The 18,870-nt window shown below is 53.6% G+C and overlaps 3 protein-coding genes and 4 non-coding genes across 9 annotated transcripts; 5 read left to right on the top strand and 2 right to left on the bottom strand.

Moving 5' to 3' along the window:
- Positions 1-4,392: 4,392 nt before the first annotated feature.
- RAB34 (RAB34, member RAS oncogene family) lies at positions 4,393-8,354 on the bottom strand. 2 transcript variants are annotated; one of them, XM_003931430.4, is made up of 12 exons: positions 8,194-8,354; position 7,936; positions 7,312-7,389; positions 7,000-7,091; positions 6,097-6,162; positions 5,904-6,005; positions 5,748-5,812; positions 5,562-5,613; positions 5,304-5,385; positions 5,141-5,231; positions 4,902-5,009; positions 4,393-4,820 (listed from the first exon to the last, which is right to left on the bottom strand). In XM_003931430.4, exons 1-12 carry the CDS (start codon positions 8,337-8,339, stop codon positions 4,753-4,755), a joined length of 951 nt encoding a protein of 316 aa, XP_003931479.2. In that variant the 5' UTR covers positions 8,340-8,354; the 3' UTR covers positions 4,393-4,752. The 2 variants fall into 2 exon arrangements, with proteins under 2 accessions (XP_003931479.2, XP_003931478.1); XM_003931429.4 differs by lacking the exon at position 7,936 and having other exon boundaries at positions 7,312-7,524; positions 8,194-8,239.
- RPL23A (ribosomal protein L23a) lies at positions 8,316-15,164 on the top strand. Of its 2 annotated transcripts, XR_012514603.1 has the most exons (6): positions 8,316-8,330; positions 9,111-9,232; positions 9,554-9,929; positions 10,501-13,740; positions 14,385-14,454; positions 14,672-15,164. XR_012514603.1 is itself a non-coding variant. In XM_074388464.1 (4 exons), the coding sequence occupies exons 1-2, from the start codon at positions 9,905-9,907 to the stop codon at positions 10,707-10,709; spliced, it is 234 nt and encodes a 77-aa protein (XP_074244565.1). In that variant the 5' UTR covers positions 9,831-9,904; the 3' UTR covers positions 10,710-13,740; positions 14,385-14,454; positions 14,672-15,164. The 2 variants fall into 2 exon arrangements, 1 of the variants encoding a protein (XP_074244565.1); XM_074388464.1 differs by lacking the exons at positions 8,316-8,330; positions 9,111-9,232 and having other exon boundaries at positions 9,831-9,929.
- On the top strand, positions 10,344-10,410 carry LOC120367021 (small nucleolar RNA SNORD42). Its single transcript, XR_005581522.1, has one exon. It is a non-coding gene; the product is annotated as a small nucleolar RNA SNORD42 (small nucleolar RNA).
- Positions 13,406-13,477, top strand: LOC120367026 (small nucleolar RNA Z17). Its single transcript, XR_005581526.1, has one exon. It is a non-coding gene; the product is annotated as a small nucleolar RNA Z17 (small nucleolar RNA).
- LOC120367022 (small nucleolar RNA SNORD42) lies at positions 14,241-14,304 on the top strand. Its single transcript, XR_005581523.1, has one exon. It is a non-coding gene; the product is annotated as a small nucleolar RNA SNORD42 (small nucleolar RNA).
- Positions 14,495-14,566, top strand: LOC120367027 (small nucleolar RNA Z17). The gene has a single exon (XR_005581527.2). It is a non-coding gene; the product is annotated as a small nucleolar RNA Z17 (small nucleolar RNA).
- On the bottom strand, positions 15,161-17,065 carry TLCD1 (TLC domain containing 1). The gene is made up of 4 exons (XM_039476281.2): positions 16,675-17,065; positions 16,277-16,359; positions 16,105-16,187; positions 15,161-15,708 (listed from the first exon to the last, which is right to left on the bottom strand). The coding sequence occupies exons 1-4, from the start codon at positions 16,866-16,868 to the stop codon at positions 15,325-15,327; spliced, it is 744 nt and encodes a 247-aa protein (XP_039332215.1). The 5' UTR covers positions 16,869-17,065; the 3' UTR covers positions 15,161-15,324.
- Positions 17,066-18,870: the final 1,805 nt, after the last annotated feature.

Genomic DNA, 18,870 nt, shown 5'->3' with positions numbered 1-18,870 from the left:
CGGGGCCTCCCGGCGCCTCCCAGGCCCCTCTTTGTTCCCCGCGTAACCCTAGGACTTAGCGTTTATCTCAGACCTTAACTTTACAGGCCCCGCGCTCACCACCCATCCCTGGTTCCAGATCGCAGTCCAAACCCCAGATTTTAACCCTGCCTCCAGATCGTAGCCCCAGCTGTTAGCCTTACACCGAGCCTCGTCCCAGCCCCATTTTAGCCCCGCACCAGCCATTCTCTCAACTGCACACTCTGGCTGTTGAAAAACCGCGCGGTTTGAATGAAAAGACCTTCCAAACAGGCTTGGTGTGAGCAACATGGCTGTGGCTGTTATTCACCTGGGTGCAGGTGGGCCAAAGCCGAAAAGGGCATTAGCAAAGGGCAGTGGGATAGGAGCTGGTGTTATAGGTTTGGGTAGTGTTTTGGGGGGCTGGGGTGTTGCAGAGTAAGATCAGTTACAGTGGTGGGGTAGGGGGCAAGGAGTATACATGACCACAAATTCCGTTACAATGGCAGGGTTGAGTGAGAGGTATTTACATTATCATAAGAACAGTTAAGATGGCAGGGTTGGGTGAGGGGCTAGTCCAGGGAAGCGATCAGGGACAACGGCGAACGCAGGCAGGGGGTGAGAGACATCAGCTGAAGCAAGCAGGACTTCAGACTTTCAGACTCCAGGCTTACATATGGAGACCTGATACCTGCCCGCTCCCCGCCCCGCCGACCCTCGGGAACCCCGCGGCACACCCACTTCTGCCCGCCGGCGATCGAGGGCCTCCGGGCGCCGCCATTTCCACCCACCGTCCTGGCTTCAAGGTCTCTCCGGTTCCGGAGGAAGCCGGGCTTCCCCTCTCTGTCCACAGGCCTCTCCCAAGGCCTAACCCCCGGGTGAAAACCTGATGTGGGCTCCCAGCCCCCGCGCCACCCCGCAGCGTTCCCCGCCCCCGGCCCCTGTGGGACAACCTGTTCCAGAGACAATAATGCCCGCTAGAGAGTCCGTTCAGGCCAGGCGTGGTGGCTCCTGCCTGTAATCCCAGCACTTTGGGAGGACGAGGGGGGTGGATCACCTGAGGTCAGGAATTCGAAACCAGCCTGACCAACATGGAAAAACCCCGTCCCTACTAAAAATATAAAAAATTAGCCGGGCGTGCTGGCGCATTCCTGTAAACCCAGCTACTCAGGAGGCTGAGGCAGGAGAATCGCTTGAACCCGGGAGGTGAAGGTTGCAGTGAGCCAAGACCTGACCATGGCACTCCAGCCTGGGCAGCAGAGCGGGACTCAGTCTCAAAAAAAGAAAGGAGAGTCCATTTCTGTGTCTGTAAACTTGTCCTGCGTCCGTAGAACAGGGCCAGCTGCATTCATAGGAACCTCATCCCCTCGGGTACAACATACACACTCATGCACATATCTCACAGCACACAGAAAATCTACTCACACACAGACTAATACAACATGCACACAGAACACAGAACTCGCACATCTGGTGCGGGGTGCAGCACAAACACCACACACACCTGGACTGTGGTGCTGGCTTCACACACATCTGCTAACAGGCAAGGCAGGGGTGAGGAGCACAGTGCTTTGAGGGAGCAGAGATGGAAAAAATGATGGCAGGAGAATGTGAAAAGAAGTTATCTATCGCCACATCACCCACATTCCACGCACCACACTCCTCCATTTCTCTCTGTGCCGGCTTCCAAAGCCAAGATGGAGAGGAGGGAAAAGGATGGACTTCACACGTTTTTTTCCACCATCATCCACATCTCTGCTGCTGCTGTTGCTCTGCCTGATCCCCACCTTCACTTTCCTCCAGACCCAAGTCCAGAGTGGGTAGGGCTGCTGCCCAACCCCTCCTTCCCTTGGTAGCTCTAGAGAGTCTAGGAACTGCAAGGGAGGGGAAGCCAGGACGGGAAGTGTCCGGGAAAGCCATCCATCCTGGTGAGTAAGGAACCAGGCATGGAACAGAGCTCTTGCCGACTTGGAGCCAGAATCTGCTTTCCAACCTGGACCCTCCTTAGACTCCCAGGATGACACAAGGCCATAAGTCCTCCTTTGTTGACCCAGATGTCTAAGGTACTTCCAGCTATTCTGGAACTCCAGGTCAGATGTCAACAAGGAGCCAGGGGCTTGGTCACTCTTCTCCATACAAAAGTTGATAAACAAAAAAGAAAGTTAGTGGTTATAATAACTAAGGTTTTTGTCAGGCGTGGTGGCTCACACCTGTAATCTCAGCACTTTGGGAGGCCCGGGCAGGTGGATCACCTGTCAGGAGTTCAAGATCAGCCTGGCCAATTTGGTGAAACCCTGTCTCTACTAAGAATACAAAAATTGGCCGGGCGCGGTGGCTCAAGCCTGTAATCCCAGCACTTTGGGAGGCCGAGGCGGGTGGATCACGAGGTCAATAGATCGAAACCATCCTGGTCAACATGGTGAAAACCCATCTCTACTAAAAATACAAAAAAGTAGCTGGGCATGGTGGCACATGCCTGTAATCCAAGCTACTCAGGAGGCTGAGGCAGGAGAATTGCCTGAACCCAGGAGGAGGAGGTTGCGGTGAGCTGAGATCGCGCCATTGCACTCCAGCCTGGGTAACAAGAGTGAAACTCCGTCTCAAAAAAAAAAAAAAAAGAATACAAAAATTAACTGGGTGTGGTGGTGTGTGCCTGTAATACCGGCTACTCTGGAGGCTGAGGTAGAGAACTCCTTGAACACGGGAGGCAGAGGTTGCAGTGAGCCAAGATCACGCCATTGTACTCTAGCCTGCATGACAGAGTGAAACTCCGTCTCAAAAATAATAATAATAATAACAATAATAACGAAGGTTTTTGAGCTCATCTTATGTATGTTAGTACTTTATCTTATTTTTTTTTTTTTTTTTTTTTTTTTTGAGACGGAGTTTCGCTCTTGTTACCCAGGCTGGAGTGCAATGGCGCGATCTCGGCTCACCGCAACCTCCGCCTCCTGGGTTCAGGCAATTCTCCTGTCTTAGCTTCCTGAGTAGCTGGGATTACAGGCACGCGCCACCATGCCCAGCTAATTTTTTGTATTTTTTTTTTTTTTTTTTTTTTTTGAGACGGAGTTTCGCTCTTGTTACCCAGGCTGGAGTGCAATGGCTCGATCTCGGCTCACCGCAACCTCCGCCTCCTGGGTTCAGGCAATTCTCCTGCCTCAGCCTCCTGAGTAGCTGGGATTACAGGCATGTGCCACCATGCCCAGCTAATTTTTTGTATTTTTAGTAGAGACGGGGTTTCACCATGTTGACCAGGATGGTCTCAATCTCTCGACCTCGTGATCCACCCGCCTCGGCCTCCCAAAGTGCTGGGATTACAGGCTTGAGCCACCGCGCCCGGCCAATTTTTTGTATTTTTAGTAGAGACGGGGTTTCACCATGTTGACCGGGATGGTCTCGATCTCTTGACCTCGTGATCCACCCGCCTCGGCCTCCCAAAGTGCTGGGATTACAGGCTTGAGCCACCGCGCCTGGCCCCTTCTTTTTTTTTTTTTTTTTTTTTTTTTTTTTTTTTTTGTGGAGACAGGGTTTCATCAGGCTGGTCTTGAACTCCTGACCTACCTCATGATCCATCTGCCTTGGCCTCCCAAAGTACTGGGATTATAGGCACGAGCCACCTCACCCAGCTTTTTTTTTGTTGTTTTTTTAAAGACAGGGTTTCACCATGTTGGTCAGGCTGGTCTTGAACTCTCGACCCCAGGTAATCCGCCTGCCTTGGCCTCCAAAGTGCTTGGATTACAGGCGTGAGCCACCATGCCTGGCTCCAACGATTTTTTTTTTTTTTTTTTTTTTTTTTGAGATGGGAGTCTCGCTGTGTTGCCAGGCTGGAGTGCAGTGGCGTAATCTCGGCTCACCACAACCTCCAACTCCCTGATTCAAGCTATTCTTCCTGCCTCAGCCTCCTGAATAGCTGGGATTATAGAAGCCTGCCACCACGCCCAGCTGATTTTTGCATTTTTAGTAGAGGCAGCGTTTCACCATGTTGGCCAAGATGGTCTTGATCTCCTGACCTGGTTATCCACCTGCTTTGGCCTCCCAAAGTGCTGGGATTACAGGCGTGAGCCACCACGCATGGCCTAGAAAAGTATTTCTTAAAAGGAAGGCAAGAAAAAGGTGAAAAAAGGAAAGATTCCCCAGTGGTGAAAATTTGGGTATAAGCATGTGTGGGGAAAGGATCAGGGGAAAGGGCTCTCAAATCCAGCTATCCAGACCTCACCCTGTGAGGGCCCAGTGCAGCCCCCAAACTGATCTTTCAGCTCCCAGCCTATCTGAACCTGCCCAGGGGCCTGGAGTGGCCAGCAAAGCATCCCCACAGGAGGGTCCAGTACCAAGATGGCCACACAGTCGTGCCCATTCCACATTCCTCATCCCCAACAAAGAACTCCAGCCCCTAAAGTGTCGTAACAAAGAAATTTTAATGCATAAAGGCACAGTGAGAGGCTGGAATCATTAGGCATTCTCATACACAAAGCGTCCAGCAGGCTGAGCAAAAGAACAGGGGACACTCTCCCCCTCTACTGCTGGGCATCCTGGAGAGTCCCCTGAGGAGTAGGGGGCATCCAGTCTTTGGCACGGTGCCTGGGGGCAGGAAGTGACTAGCATGGTCCCAGCTACCCCTCTGGTGATACTGCCACCAAGAGGCAGCTCTTTGGTCTGGATAAAGTCAGTGCAAATGTCCAGGGGTCAAGCTCTGGGGGAATGAAGGTGGCACAGTACCCCCGGGCTGGGCAGTCTCTGAACAGTCTCCTCAACCTCTCATGGGCAACATGTGGGCTTCTTCTTGCTGGCAGTTAGGTAGAGGTTGCTGTCATTACTGTTGATGCCTAAAGAAGGGTGGGAAATATGTGAAGCAGGTTTGGAGACTCACTGTGCCCTCTGCCACCCTCAACCAGGTGGGCACTCACGGACAACATCCCCAATGCGTCGGGCCCCTGATTTCTCCAGCTCAGCCAGCACATTGGCCTCAAAGGTCAGTGCTGCCACACGGAAGAAGAATTCTCGGACATTCTCACCTGACACAGGGAGTAGATAGGTGTTCAGGGACAGTGCTGGGAATGGGGGCACAGGGCACAGCTGGAGGTGTAGCAGTGACAGGAGTGGCAGGCAGGAGTGCCACAGCAGAGGCCTGAAGCCTCCAACTCACCAGTGAGAGATGAGACTGCCCAGTACTCAGCCTTCATCTCCTGGGCCACCTTGAGGGCATCTTTCTCCATCAGTGCATATTGAGCAGGGGTCTGAGGGAAGGTCAGAATCAGAGGGGGGCATTCCCTCACCAAGATGGGAAGTCCCCCCACTGGCACACTCACACTCAGGTCCTTCTTGGAACCTACGAGGAAGAGAAGCACACTGGAAGGGTCATTCTCCTTCAGGGCATCAGCCAGCCACTGCCTGCCATGGGTAGTAGAAAGTGAGGGAGGAGTGAGCCTGCTGGGCTCCTCCCTCTGACATTCATATGTCCAATGACACCCTCTCTGGTCCTACATGCATTCTTCTTCCTGACCACCCCTCTGTTCTGAACCCTCTCTTCCTGGAGCCTCCCATTATATTGCAGGATGTTCACATACTTGGTATGTTCCAGAGATGCCACGTCATTCAGGTTGAAGACAATGATGATGGCTGGAAGAGTGGCAGAAACAGCCGCAGGTTGACAGGGAAGCCACTACTGGCTCATTTCCCCAATCCTTCCAGCTCTAGATGAGAAGCCATGTACACTCTGAGACCCACCTACCTCACTTCACCCAGTCGCTTACCTTGAGCTCCTCGGTAGTAGGTTGATGCAATGCATTTGAACCTCTCCTGTCCAGCGGTATCCCAACTGGGAGGAAGGAGGAGTAAAGCACACGTGTGTGCTGGGGGGTGTGGGTGCTGGGGGAAGGGATGGCTGGAAGGGGTGTGGAAGCACTCACAGCTGCAAACTGAAGGGGATGCCCAGCACCTCAAATCGTTCCATCTCAAAGTCCACTCCGATGGTGGCCTTATAATTCTTATCAAAGGTGTCTTTGCAGAACCTGAGAGGTTACCAGATGCTTCAATCTGGAGTCAGCCCACCTGGCTAGGCTTGGCCCCACCCTGCCCAGTTCAGCTCCAGCACCCCCTTACCTATTAATGAGGCAAGTCTTCCCCACCGACAGGTCCCCCACCACAATGACCTTGGAGATCTTAAATCTGCTGGACACAAGAGTGGGCAAGGGGAATGGACAAGAGCTCTTTCTCCCTAGGGAGTTCCAATGCTCCTGACTAGGTCCACGAAGGTAGCCGCACCTACGTCGAGGGACTTATGGACACCAGGCGTCCCAGGCAGCTGCCTGGACAGATGTGCCAGGGAGGAGGAGTGTTTTATGCTCCAGCATCAGAGAGACATGAATTTGAATCCCAGCTCTCACACTTATTAGGTGTGTGACTTTCGACATGTTATTTAGCCTCCCTAAGCCTCAGTTTCAGCACTTAAGTGGTTAGTATATATTTTATTGGGTAGTTGTGAAGGTTAAAATGAGATAAATGTCCTATGTTCTAAGACACCCTCCCCCACCATTTTAACATCTCTGAAATCAGAATATATCTTAAGTGATGGTCTTTTCCATTCAATAAAGATAATGATAGTATCCAACACTGCCTGGCACACAGCAAATGCTCAGTTAATGGTGGCAACTGTTATCAGTATTACCTTTAAAACCCACAGTAAGACTCATCCCTGTAAGCACAGCAAGACCCCTGCCCTGGGGCTCCATGGATGCTATGTGAGGTTCTGAGCAGGTGACCACCTTCCCATCTCAGACACCTTAGTCTCTACTCAGGAATCCAGCTGCCACCCTTTACCCCACCCCATCTCAAAGAACTCACAACCTTGTTGGAAAGAGAGGAGAGAACACAGCGGCTTAAAGAGGGGAAATAACCATATAGCTGGTAGGGGCTGAAATGAAGCCCCAAGAGGGAGGTTGTTTACCCTTGCTATGGCTAGTTCCCTGGGACATCCTCTCTTTGATATGGGTGTCCCTAACTCACCCCACGGTGCCTGTCCGGTGCTCCTGGCAGGCGCAGATGACGCGGGGGTGGAAATCTTTGTGCACGTGCAAAGCGGCCTCCTTCCTCAGGCACTTAGTGGGAGGGATGATAGAGAATGGAGCTTCCGGCTCCTGGCCCTTGTCCCGCAGCCAAGCAGCCCGGGTAGGGGCGGAGTGCAGGGACCACCCAGAAGCAGCAGGCCTAGCTGGGTGGCAGGCTGGGCCCAGTCCTCTAACTCGTCAGGTGCCGCCTCATCCTCCCCGCCCACACCCTGGGCTGTAGACAGGAGCCTCACGTGGCCCTGGCGCCTACCTGGGGCAGCTCCGCCAGGACGCGGTCCCTCCGCACTGGAGCCAGAATGTTCATCCTGCCTGCGGCCTTGCTGGGCACCTTGAGAAGGAGCCGAGGCCGGATCCGAGCCAGCGACCCGAGCGCGTGGAGACCCGACGATCACCCGCGGCCGGGGTGTCCCGACTATAACTCGGGGCCACGGAGACCCTATGGGAGTCCGCGGTCTCGGAGACGCTACGACCACCGCGGGCCACGGAGATGAAACAATCACCCGGGGCCGGGGCGAGCCCACAATCACTCGGGCCCTGGGCGTCCCAAAGATGACTCTGGGGCGAGGAGACTCCTCGGCCGCCAATTGCGGGCGGGGAGTCCCGTCTGGTGGGGGCCGGGCCCGCGCAGACCCTACGATTACGCGGGGTCGGACAGTGCCTACGATAACCCGGGGCCGCGGAGACCCGACGTCATCTCGGGGCTGAGGCGGCCCTACCATAACAGAAGGGCCCGGGGGCGCAGAGCGGCCCCGCCACACGGGGTCAGTGTGCGCAGGGGCGGCGCTGCCAAGGCCGGCAGGCCGCTGGAGGAGGGGGCGAGGGGCCCAGTCCAGCTGCAGGGCCTCGCGTCCCACTCCGCTCGGGCTGCGCGAACGCTGTAACACGATCCCCGGAAATTCCTGGAGAAGGGCCGCCCCCTGCCCCTCTCCTGGCCGCTGCAGGCCTCGCAGCCCGCCCTCGCCTCCCTCTCCTCTCCTCCCCTCTGCGCTGCCCAGCTCAGGCTCCCTCGCCTGACGCCTCACCGGGCACCGGGACCGCCCCCAGCCAGGCTGGAGCCTATCCAGATAGGAACTCCCCAGCCTCCTCTCCCTTGCACCTCTAAGCCGGGCTGCGCCTTCATGGGAACCCTTACCCAGCTGAATTGGTGATGGGGAATCGGAGACTGCTGCGCAGCATCTGGCGATGCGAGGAACCCGCGGGGAGGGAAAAGGGGGAGAGAAGGGGCCCAAGGAGAGGCGGCGCTTCGCTCCTCAACTCCAGGCCCAGGAGGTGACTCATAGAGTCTGCCCTGCTCGCCCTTCTGCCCTGGGATGTGGAAGGGGGGAAGTGTTTGAAGGGGGTGCCAGGGTTAGAATGAGGTGCCCACCGAGGAGAGAGACGTCTGAAGTCTGGCATCTTTTCCTTCAAGGCTGCTGTGGAGATTGGGAGGTGGAAGGGCTGAAGATCAAGTTGCTTCCCTCGACAGAGGATAAAGAAGGGCTAAGTGGATCGGGAAACTCCGCTCTTTGGGGTGCTCTCCTCTCTGGGAGGTGGGGACTCCCCTCCGGTGTGGACGTTCATTGTTCTGACCCCATTGGAATCTTTACCCCCCAAGGACAACTTCTCCTATTTGCAAAGTCCTGCCGGATAGAAGAGGGGGTAGTGCACAATCAATTTCACCGTCAAAGGGGATGTCTCTGGATTTGTGAGGGGAGAGGGAAGACGGAAAGGATCAAGGGAGATGGGTTAGGCACACACCTCAGGAGAAGCAAACATGAGTGTTATGAAACCTTGTCCTGTGTCTGGAGCTGAATTTGAGGATGTAAAGATGACCCGGACATGGAAGGGAAGACTAGTTTAGGGTAGGGGACTGTGAGTGAAGTTACTCACAGGAAGAACTAGTGAATCTTGGAGAAATGCGTGGAATTTTCATAGAACTGCAAGAGCATGATCAGAAATGCAGGAAAACTGAGTGCCAGTGTCTCAGGTGAAGAGGGGCAGGTGTGGCCTCCTTGTACTTCTTCTGACACTTGTCCCCCTTGTAACTCGATTTTTTTTTTTTTGAGACAGGGTCTCACTCTGCCACCCAAGCTGTAATGGCTCACTGCAGCCTCAACCTTCTCGGCTCAAGAGATCCTTCCACCTCAACCTCTCAAGAAACTGGGACTACTAGCACGCACCACCATGCCTGGGTAATTTTCGTATTCTTTTGTAGAGATGAGGTTTCGCCATGTTGCCTAGGCTGGTCTTGAACTGGGCTCGCAGCAATTCGCCCACCTCGGCCTTCCAAAGTGCCGGGATTACAGGCGTGAGCCACCGCGCCCAGCCCTGACTTAATATTTTTTCGGCTACCAAATCACTGTGTTATCGATTAATCACATTCCTCTCTGGACCTCAAGTTTCCACAGATGCTGGCTGAGGGAGTTCGACCGAGCAAATCTTGCTCCAGCACTCTAGAACTTAGCTGCATCTAACTCCCGAGTCAATCTAAATGTGTTCTTTCCGCTTGGCAGCGTTCCTGCCTCCTGGCGTGGCAATCCTCTTCCCTGAGACTGGCAGTTGATCAAGATGGGAAGCTCCTGGGACCAGACCCAAGCGACACCCGGCTACGCAGGCCACTGACCTGAGCAAATAAACGCGTGTCTTCAAAAAACTACAACCCCCATGAAGCTTTAGTGCCTTTGAGGGGAGGAGTCGTGCATGCTAGTTCACGCTCGAAAAAGAAATTACACCTAACTACCGTTCCCAGAAGGCGCCACTCTGCAAATTACCCAGTCAGCGCTAAGTACAAAGCATCGCGAGTCTTTGGTGAGATTTGGCGCTATAAGCCCGTGGGACCGGGTGTCGGAGACCCTTTTCGCAAGATGGCGCCGAAAGCGAAGAAGGAAGGTGTGTGCTAGGGATGGGGGCCGCTGTTGGTTTACCGGGGATCGTCGCGCCGCAGAGCGAACGAATTGGGAGTATGGCAACTGGACTAAGCCCTGAGGGCTGTGCTCCGAAGCTGCTCCCCGGGTTTCGAACACGCAGTATGCGAGGGCCCAGCCTCATGGGCTGAGTTCCTGTGGAGGGAGTTGGGGAGGTCACCCCACCGGCATTATCACCCGCCAGGGAGAGCCAGACAGTCGGCTCTTCTGGTTCACGTTTGACTGGCTGCATTACCCGCCCCCTCCGCGTGGTTTTGCGATGGGGTATGTGTAAAATTCGTAGGACATGTTCTGGAAAGTTAATCAAGCTTTCCTTCAGTGCTACTTTGTTTCTTAGTATTCCTGGAGCTGCGAGTTGGTCACTTTCGCCTCTGGTATCGTGCATATGATGGAAAAATTTTAATCTCCTGACACTTGTGATGTCTGCAAAGGAACCACTGATGCACGTGTGGCCAGGGTCGCCCACTGTAGTTCTTGAGGCCGGAAGTGGCCTATTTTTAAATTCCTCACGCTCATTTTCTTTTCTTCTTTCCCAGCTCCTGCCCCGCCTAAAGCCGAAGCCAAAGCGAAGGCTTTAAAGGCCAAGAAAGCAGTGTTGAAAGGTGTCCACAGCCACAAAAAAAAGAAGATCCGCACGTCACCCACCTTCCGGCGGCCCAAGACACTGCGACTCCGGAGGCAGCCCAAATATCCTCGGAAGAGCGCCCCCAGGAGAAACAAGTCAGTACTGCCCCACTATCCATGAAAAGATTTGGGTATCGTCCATTGGTAATTGGGAAATTCACTCACTGTGTGATGGCTTCTCAGACACAAGTTGTGTTCAGTGTGCTTCTCTTTTTTATTTTAAATAGAGATGGGGTTTCACCATGTTGGCCAGGATGGTCTTGTGATCCGCCAGCCCCGGCCTCCCAAAGTGCTGGGATTACAGACGTGAGCCATTCCCAGCCCAGTGTGCCTCTGTAATCGGAAGAGTGAGGATATTGCTTCTGCCCCATTTACAATGCTGGCAAGAATTCTTTTTAAATCATCCCAGTGGCCCGGCGCCGTGGCTCACGTCTGTAATCCCAGCACTTTGGGAGGCCTAGGCGGGTGGATCACCCGAGGTCAGGAGTTTGAGACCAGCCTGACCAACATGGAGAAACCTCGTTTCTATTAAAAATACAAAATTAACCGGGTAGGGTGGCTCATGCCACCTTGAACTGGGGAGGTGGAGGTTGTGGTGAGCGGAGATCGTGCCATTGTACTCCAGACTGGGTAACAAGAGTGAAGCTCTGTCTCAAAACAAAAAACCCGGAGTCTCTCAAAATTTCTGGTAGGTTAATTATTGCTTCACATCTGGTCACGGTTTGAAAACTATTTTGAGGAGAGTATAAAATAGAATTATAGAGATTCCTTTCTCATAGCTCCAACTGCTGTAGGGAACAATTCTTGAGGGCGAGAATGTGGGTTGATTCTTTATTGATAATGGGGATTCCATTATCTATATTTCGCAGTTATGGCCTGCAGCGGTGTATAGAAGCTTTGTTCCATTAATTTTCCCAAATTTTCATACTGCTGAAGGAATGGTTGGGGGAAATGAGCAAAATGTTGGGCACTTGAGTATTTGAGCTACCAGTAATAACTGACATTTTAGCGACCACAGATTTGAGTAGAGCATTGGTAATAGTTACTACCAATTGGTTTTTGCTGCTTCTGCTCTTTCCTAAGAGAAAGAATGAGAAAAGAAAAAGCCGGGCGCGGTGGCTCATGACTGTAATCCCAGAACTTTGGGAGGCTGAGGCAGGCAGATGACCTGAGGTCAGGAGTTCCAGACCAGCCTAACCAATATGGTGAAACCCCATCTCTACTAAAACTACAAAATGAGCTGGGCGTGGTGGTGCATTCCTGTAATCCCAGCTGCTCAGATGGCTGAGGCAGGAGAATTGCTTAAACCTGGGAGGTGGAGGTTGCAGTGAGCTGGGATCATGCCATTGCACTCCAGCCTGGGCAACAAGAGCGAAACTGTCTCCAAAAAAAAAGAGTGGATTGCATATGGGAAAGCAGTTCACAGACTGTCTTCCTGCCCCTCCCCCACCAAGTTGGACCTAGAATTTAGTGTGAAGTTTAGACCTGACCTGGTTTCAGACCAGAAAAGTAGTGTCTGAGTAAACAGCCTGCCGCTGACTTTTAGTGGGGAAGGCTGTATTATAGTTGTGCTCAGCTGTACATAAGAATTTGCTCTTGAGGGATGGAGGTGGCGGCTCACACCTATAATCCCCGCACCTTGGGAGGCCAAGGCAGGTAGTAGATCATGAGGACAGGAGTTGTTCAAGACCAGCTTGGCCAATGTGGTGAAACCCTGTCTGTATTAAATATAAAACTAGCTGGGTGTGGTGACACTCACACGGAGGTTGCACTAAGCCAAGATTGTGTCAGTGCACACCAGCCTGGGCGACAAATCCATCTCAAAAAAGAGAAAAAAGATTTTCATTTCAAGAATTGGTGGCCCTCAATCATAGAGCCAGTTTTCGGCAACCAAAAGGGGCAGAAAACCATGAGTCAGCCTCAAAGTTGAACCACCAGAGTGGAACTCTACCAAATAGATGATTTATTTACTGGAGACTCACTATGTCACTAAGCTGGGGTGTACTGGCGTGATCTCGGCTCACTGCAACCTCTGTCTCCCGGGTTCAAGCAATTCTCCTGCTTCAGCCTCCCAAATAGCTGGGACTACAGGTGCACTTGACCACACCCAGCTAATGTTTGTATTTTAAGTAGAGACGGGGGGCCGGGCGCGGTGGCTCAAGCCTGTAATCCCAGCACTTTGGGAGGCCGAGGCAGGTGGATCACGAGGTCAAGAGATCGAAACCATCCTGGTCAACATGGTAAAACCCTGTCTCTACTAAAAATACAAAAAAAAGTAGCTGGGCATGGTGGTGCGTGCCTGTAATCCCAGCTACTCAGGAGGCTGAGGCAGGAGAATTGCCTGAACCCAGGAGGCGGAGGTTGCGGTGAGCCGAGATCGCGCCATTGCACTCCAGCCTGGGTAACAAGAGCGAAACTACGCCTCAAAAAAAAAAAAAAAAAAAAAAAAGTAGAGACGGGGATTTCACCATGTTGACCAGGATGGTCTTGATCTTTTGACCTTGTGATTTGCTCACCTCAGCTTCCCAAAGTGTTGGGATTACAGGCGTGAGCCATTGTGCCTGGTCAGATGATTATTAAATCACTTTAAGAGTAAGAGCCCTTGGCCAGCCTCAGGAGGCTGAGGCAGGAGAATTGCCCGAACCCAGGAGGCGGAGGTTGCGGTGAGCCGAGATCGCGCCATTGCACTCCAGCCTGGGTAACAAGAGTGAAACTCCATCTCAAAAAAAAAAAAAAAAATAGTAAGAGCCCTTCAAGAGAAAGAAAATGCACCATGTTCTGCCCCTGGGGTTGAGGCTTCAGGCCCTTAGATTTCAGGGTGCAGATGATGACACTGTAAAGCGACCAAAGTCTGAACAAAATGATTGGTACTTCGTTGTCTGATGCACCTAGGCTTTCCTCTCTCCGGACTACAAAAGAGGGCCCATTTTTCTATTGGGTCCGGGCCAGGTGACCCCATTTTGCCTCTCTTCCAGACTGGACCACTATGCTATCATCAAGTTTCCGCTGACCACTGAGTCTGCCATGAAGAAGATAGAAGACAACAACACACTTGTGTTCATTGTGGATGTTAAAGCCAACAAGCACCAGATCAAACAGGCTGTGAAGAAGCTCTATGACATTGATGTGGCCAAGGTCAACACCCTGATTCGGTGAGTTGGGCCTCAAGGGATATGGAGTGGGCTGGACCAGCAGTCTGCAGCCAGAAATCCTGTAGTTCATAAGCTCTCCTTGATGTTTATAGTCCCAGCTATGCAGGAGGATTGCTTGAGCCCCAGGAGTTTGAGACTGCAGTGACCTATGATTGTCCCTTTGTACTCTAGCCTAAGCAATCAAGCAAGACCCTTCCCCAAAAAAAATTCCCCTGGACCTTTTAGCAGGGGGAAAAGTTTCCTTGATTTACACTTGGAGTCAGAAGTAGGTTTCCCAGTGTGTGAGCCTTGAGGCAGGAATTACAGACTGCTGTAATTACAGGCCTTTGTAAGGACCTCAGGCAACGCTTTCTAGGACTTGACTGTGGGGTTTGTTGGTGCTTATTTTCTGGGGCCACTAGAATGAGACAGTTCCTTGCAAATTACCTTGGTTTAAGTCTCAACTTGGCCTGTGGTGTTTCCCTTAAGAGAATTGGCTTTGTAGCTTCATAATGTCCTCCGGGCTAATGATGGAAAAATCATTATTGGAAAGGAATGACATGAACAAAGGAACCACTGAAGTGCCAGAGGACTGGGGGAGGAAGTGGGGGAGGGTGTGTGGGCAGTGAAGGCGGCAGGGATTAAGGCTTCCTTCTCTACCCCAGGCCTGATGGAGAGAAGAAGGCATATGTTCGACTGGCTCCTGATTACGATGCTTTGGATGTTGCCAACAAAGTAAGTTTCCTTCCTACAAACTCCTTAATGCTCATCCCTGGGTGCAAATGATGCATATGCTAGTGACCAAAGCCTGGCTTTTGCTGATTAGTCATAATTAACTGACTCCACTTCTATCCTTAAGCCCTGCCCTCCTGTTCCTCATTTTGCTTTCTAAAAATTCCAGTTTAATCTTCATGTTTCAACTCCAGTAATGAGGCTCCTTTTTGTTTTTCAGATTGGGATCATCTAAATGGAGTCCAGCTGGCTAATTCTAAATATATGTATATCTTTTCAACATATACATGCCTCTCTGTCAATTTCTGGTTGGGTGGGAGGCCATACACAGGAACTGTTGTTGTAACTTGCCCACTGCTTGGGCAAGACTCCTGTTCTGCTTATCTTTTTGAAACTCACCCTGCCACTGACTCCTCCATCCTTGATCACTCCAGAGATCTTTGTGACAAGCATTAGTGTCCTAGGAAAACCAGAACTCAGAGCTTGCCTCCATGGTTGAGGGTAACAAAAAGCTTTACAAGAACCCCTTTCATTCCTCGAAGAGGCTATGTGTGAAACCAGTGCCCAGAGTTTGAAGCATGTCAGCATCCATTTCAGGGGAGTGTGGGTTGGCTGGCTTTCGAGTAGCATTTCGTCCTCACACACCCACTGCTATGTCCAACCGGTCTGTCTGCTTCCCTCACCCCTTGCCCAATAAAAGGACAAGGACTTCAGAGGAGTGCTTTCATTAGTGTTTTCAATAGTGTGGGCGCAGGCTCCGAAGGTAGAGAGGCTTGCCCCAGAGGACGCCCGGGCTTGGGGCTAAGTCCCAGTTTCCATGTGAGGCTGTTTCTGTTCTTAATCCCGTGTTTGCTGTCCCAATCTCTGTGCCTCTTACTCAGTCAAGAACTTGTCTTTGTGTTGCTGCCTGGGGACACGCTCAGGGCAGAAGTCGGAGCGGAGGAGGCGGGAAAAGTAGATCAGGATCATCATGTCCAACATGAGCAGGACAGCTAGCAGGAAGGTGCCCAGGGTCCTCTGGCCCACATAACGCAAGAAGAAATGGGTGAGGTAGGCCTGAGGGGCCAGGCGGAAGAGAAAGTACATGACCAGGTTCACATACTTGTTAACCCGGTAGAGGAGATGATCCTGGGCATTACTGATTTTCATCATCATGCGGATGGTGAGGAAGATGTTGCTGACTTCCACCAGTAGCGTTAAGACACCCCCACCGACAAAACTGCTCCAAAAGATACCAGAGAAGAAGGCACCCATGGCCTAGAGGAGAAAAAGAAAAAGTTAGGGAAACCAGATGCAAATGCTTTCCTGTAAGTTGGTGGAGGGCTGGAAAATCCCGAGTTTTTTTTCTCTTCTTCTGGAATAATAGTAGAGAATAAGATGCTTGGTTCTGTTCATTCAACATTACTAGATTTTGATCCCTGCTCACAGCTTCTGGTTGTGGATGGTGTCTCCAATTTAAGGAGCCAGTGAGGCCATGGGTTGCTGGCCTCAGTGAATAAGCACACACACTGCCAACCTCCAGCATCCTAGTATAGGAAGTAGCACACAGGTTGCAGGGGGTGGGGGTGGGGTGTTAAGAAAATAGGCCGCCTCCCAGGTTCGGAAACGCGGTTACTGGCACGAGGCCTATTCCATATAGCCTGCTTCTCTTACCATGATGTGATGGACAAGGTATTCCCAAGAGGCTCGCGCCTGACCGCTAGCCACGATGTCTACCGTGTCGTGGATGAAATACCCTAATGGAGGGATGAGACAATAGGTCACGAACACTGAGCAAGCAGCTTCCTGTCCCCAACTAGCCTTCTGCTTCCTGGGCAAGACCTACCTGCAGAGAAGCAAACGAGCAAATAGCCAGAAAGTGACCATGCTGTCTCAATCTCCACCAACATGTCGGGGGTCTGCCATACACTGTAAGGGTGGGAAGAAAGGAGGCTCACCTTTCCGGTTATCCTTGCCAGTCCCAGGGGAGTCTCGGCTCGCGCTGGTGGCTGACTGGGAAGCTAGGAGCGGCTGGGCAAAACCCAAGTGCCTCGAGTTTCCCAGATGCAATCCCCCTCCCCTGCGGCCACAGCAGCTTTTGGTTGGATAGGATACCAAACGGGATCAGGTGAGAATGCGAGGTCTCAGCCCGCCAGTGAGCGATGGGGGTAGTAACAGAAGAGCCGTCCCCAACTCCCCGCTCAGGATTCCCCTGCCACCTCATTCCCACAGTCGCTCACTCACCACAGCAGCGCCCAGATCCCCGACACAATGGAGTGAGCGAAGGAGACGAGCAAGTTGTGCCAGCGCCAGGTGCGCAGGGGGTCGGCGCGCACGTGCACGGGTAGGGGCAGGCGACAGAGCGCGCGCCGTAGAGCCCGGAAGGTCAGCGTGGCGCCCAAGAGCAGCGGCAGGGCGGGGTGCAGCAGTGGGGGCATGTTGGCCCTCCCTGCTGTCCGCCTGTCCGCCCTCGAGGCCGCCTACTAGGGCTGTTCTGGGAACCGGGATGCCTCTCGACCCGGTCCAGCACAGCCGTCTCTCCCGCCAGCCGCCAGCCCCACACAGCTTCGGCGGAGCCCTCTAGTCCCCTTGGCTCCTCCCCGCCCTCCCCGCGAGGCCTCTGCCCCCGCCCCAAGCTGCCCTCGCCCCCGCCCCGCCCGCCTGCCCCCGCCCCTTAGGCGCCGCGGCCGCGGGAGCCGGTTGTACGCCCGGCCGCCCGGCCCTCGTTGGGCTCCCGCGGACTTCGGGCGACTGGGACCTGTGCTGGGAGAGCGCTGCCGAGGCACCCCTCGCTGGCGCCTCCCGACTGCCGACGGAGTCCCCGCTGCCCTCGCTCGCTTAGCCTCATTAACCCGCGTTCCCACTTTCCCCCGGGCCACCGGTTCCCCGGCCCTGGGCGGGGTACCGCGAGAGCTCTCTCCACTTTCTGGGCAGAGCAGGACGGGACCCGGCACGCCCACGCCCCCCTAAGTCCCAGTCCTGGGGTGAGCTCGGGAGCCCAGCTTTCGACAGAGGTCTCCTCGCAGACCCAGTTCCCCGCACCGCACCACTCGCAGTCATCTGGCGGGAGACCCGTGTTTACCTGTGCCTCCCGCTCCCGCAAGGGAACTGCTGAGTAACCCATCGCCACCTCTCCCCGCCCGCTCTTAAGCTGCTAGGGCCGGGCGGCTGTCACAGTCCTCCCTGACAGTCCCGGCCCTCGGCCTGGCTCCCCAGAGTCTGGGCAGGCAAGACCGCCGATTTGCTGGGACTGCTGGGGTGACCCTCGCTCTCCAGGCCGGTGGCGCTGCGGCAGTTCCAGCTCCTGGCCACTAGGTGTCAGCCTGCCCTCACTGTGGTGCGGGCTCCTCCTCCCGCCTCCGAGCGAGGCAGCTGCTTTGGGAGAAAAGTAGGTAAAGTCTGGGGCGAAAGGAGCAGCCTCTAAGAGCCAGCGAGGGAAGTGAAGCGAGGGAAGTGAAGCGGGGGTCGGGGCACGGAGGGAGAAGAGGGTGGTAATAGAGGAGGGGAGGGGAAAAGCGGGGGTGCTGCGGGAGGGAGGAAGAAGCTAAAAACCCGAGGCGCAAGGACCCAGGGACCAAGCCTTTTGAGTGTTTGCCTCCCCTTACGGCTCCAAGGTGACACATTAACCCCTGTGGGACTCCTAGGTTAACCAAGGCCCAGTCGGTCTCTAGGTGAGAGCACGGGCGTCCCGGGTGAGCGGCTTTTCCGCCCCGCCTCTTGGCTCACAGGCTGCTCTGTCCGCCGGCCGACACCGGCCTGAGCCAGCGCCCTTCCAGCGGTCATTCCACGTATCCGGGTTTGGGTACCCTTGAGAGGGCCAGGGCTGGAGCAGAAGATACAACGTCCCTTTCCTCACAATCCTCTAACAGATTAGAGCCTACTCTAAACATAGGGACTCTAACCCTCAGCTAATGACCATCCTCCTCCTGAATACTGAGGGTTTTGTTTTTGTTTTTGTTTTTGTTTTTGCGATGGAGTCTCGGCCAGGCAAGGTGGCTCACGCTTGTAATCCCAACACTTTGGGAGGCCGAGGTGGGCAGATCACGAGGTCAAGAGATCGAGATCATCCTGGCCAACATGGTGAAACCCCGTCTCTACTAAAACACAAAAATTAGTTGGGTATGGTGACGTGCACCTATAGTCCCAGCTGCTACTCGAGAGGCTGAGGCAGAATAGCTTGAACCCGGGAGGCGGAGGTTGCAGTGAGCCAAGATAGCGTCATTGCACTCCAGCCTGGCGACAGAGGGAGACTCTGTCTTAAAAAAAAAAAAAAAGGTGGGGAGAGACAGATGGAGTTTCCCTCTGTCGCCCAGGCTGGAGTTTGCAATGGCGTGATCTCGGCTAACTGCAATCTCCGTCTCCCGGGTTCAAGCGATTTTCCTGCCTCAGCCTCCCGAGTAGCTGGGATTACAGGCACGCGCCACCAGGTCCAACTAATTT

The sequence above is a fragment of the Saimiri boliviensis genome, chromosome 17 (genome assembly GCF_048565385.1).
Source record: "Saimiri boliviensis isolate mSaiBol1 chromosome 17, mSaiBol1.pri, whole genome shotgun sequence".
NCBI lineage: Eukaryota > Metazoa > Chordata > Mammalia > Primates > Cebidae > Saimiri > Saimiri boliviensis.
The sequence above is the reverse complement of the archived record's forward strand: the minus strand, read 5'-3'. Positions and strand labels throughout refer to the sequence as shown.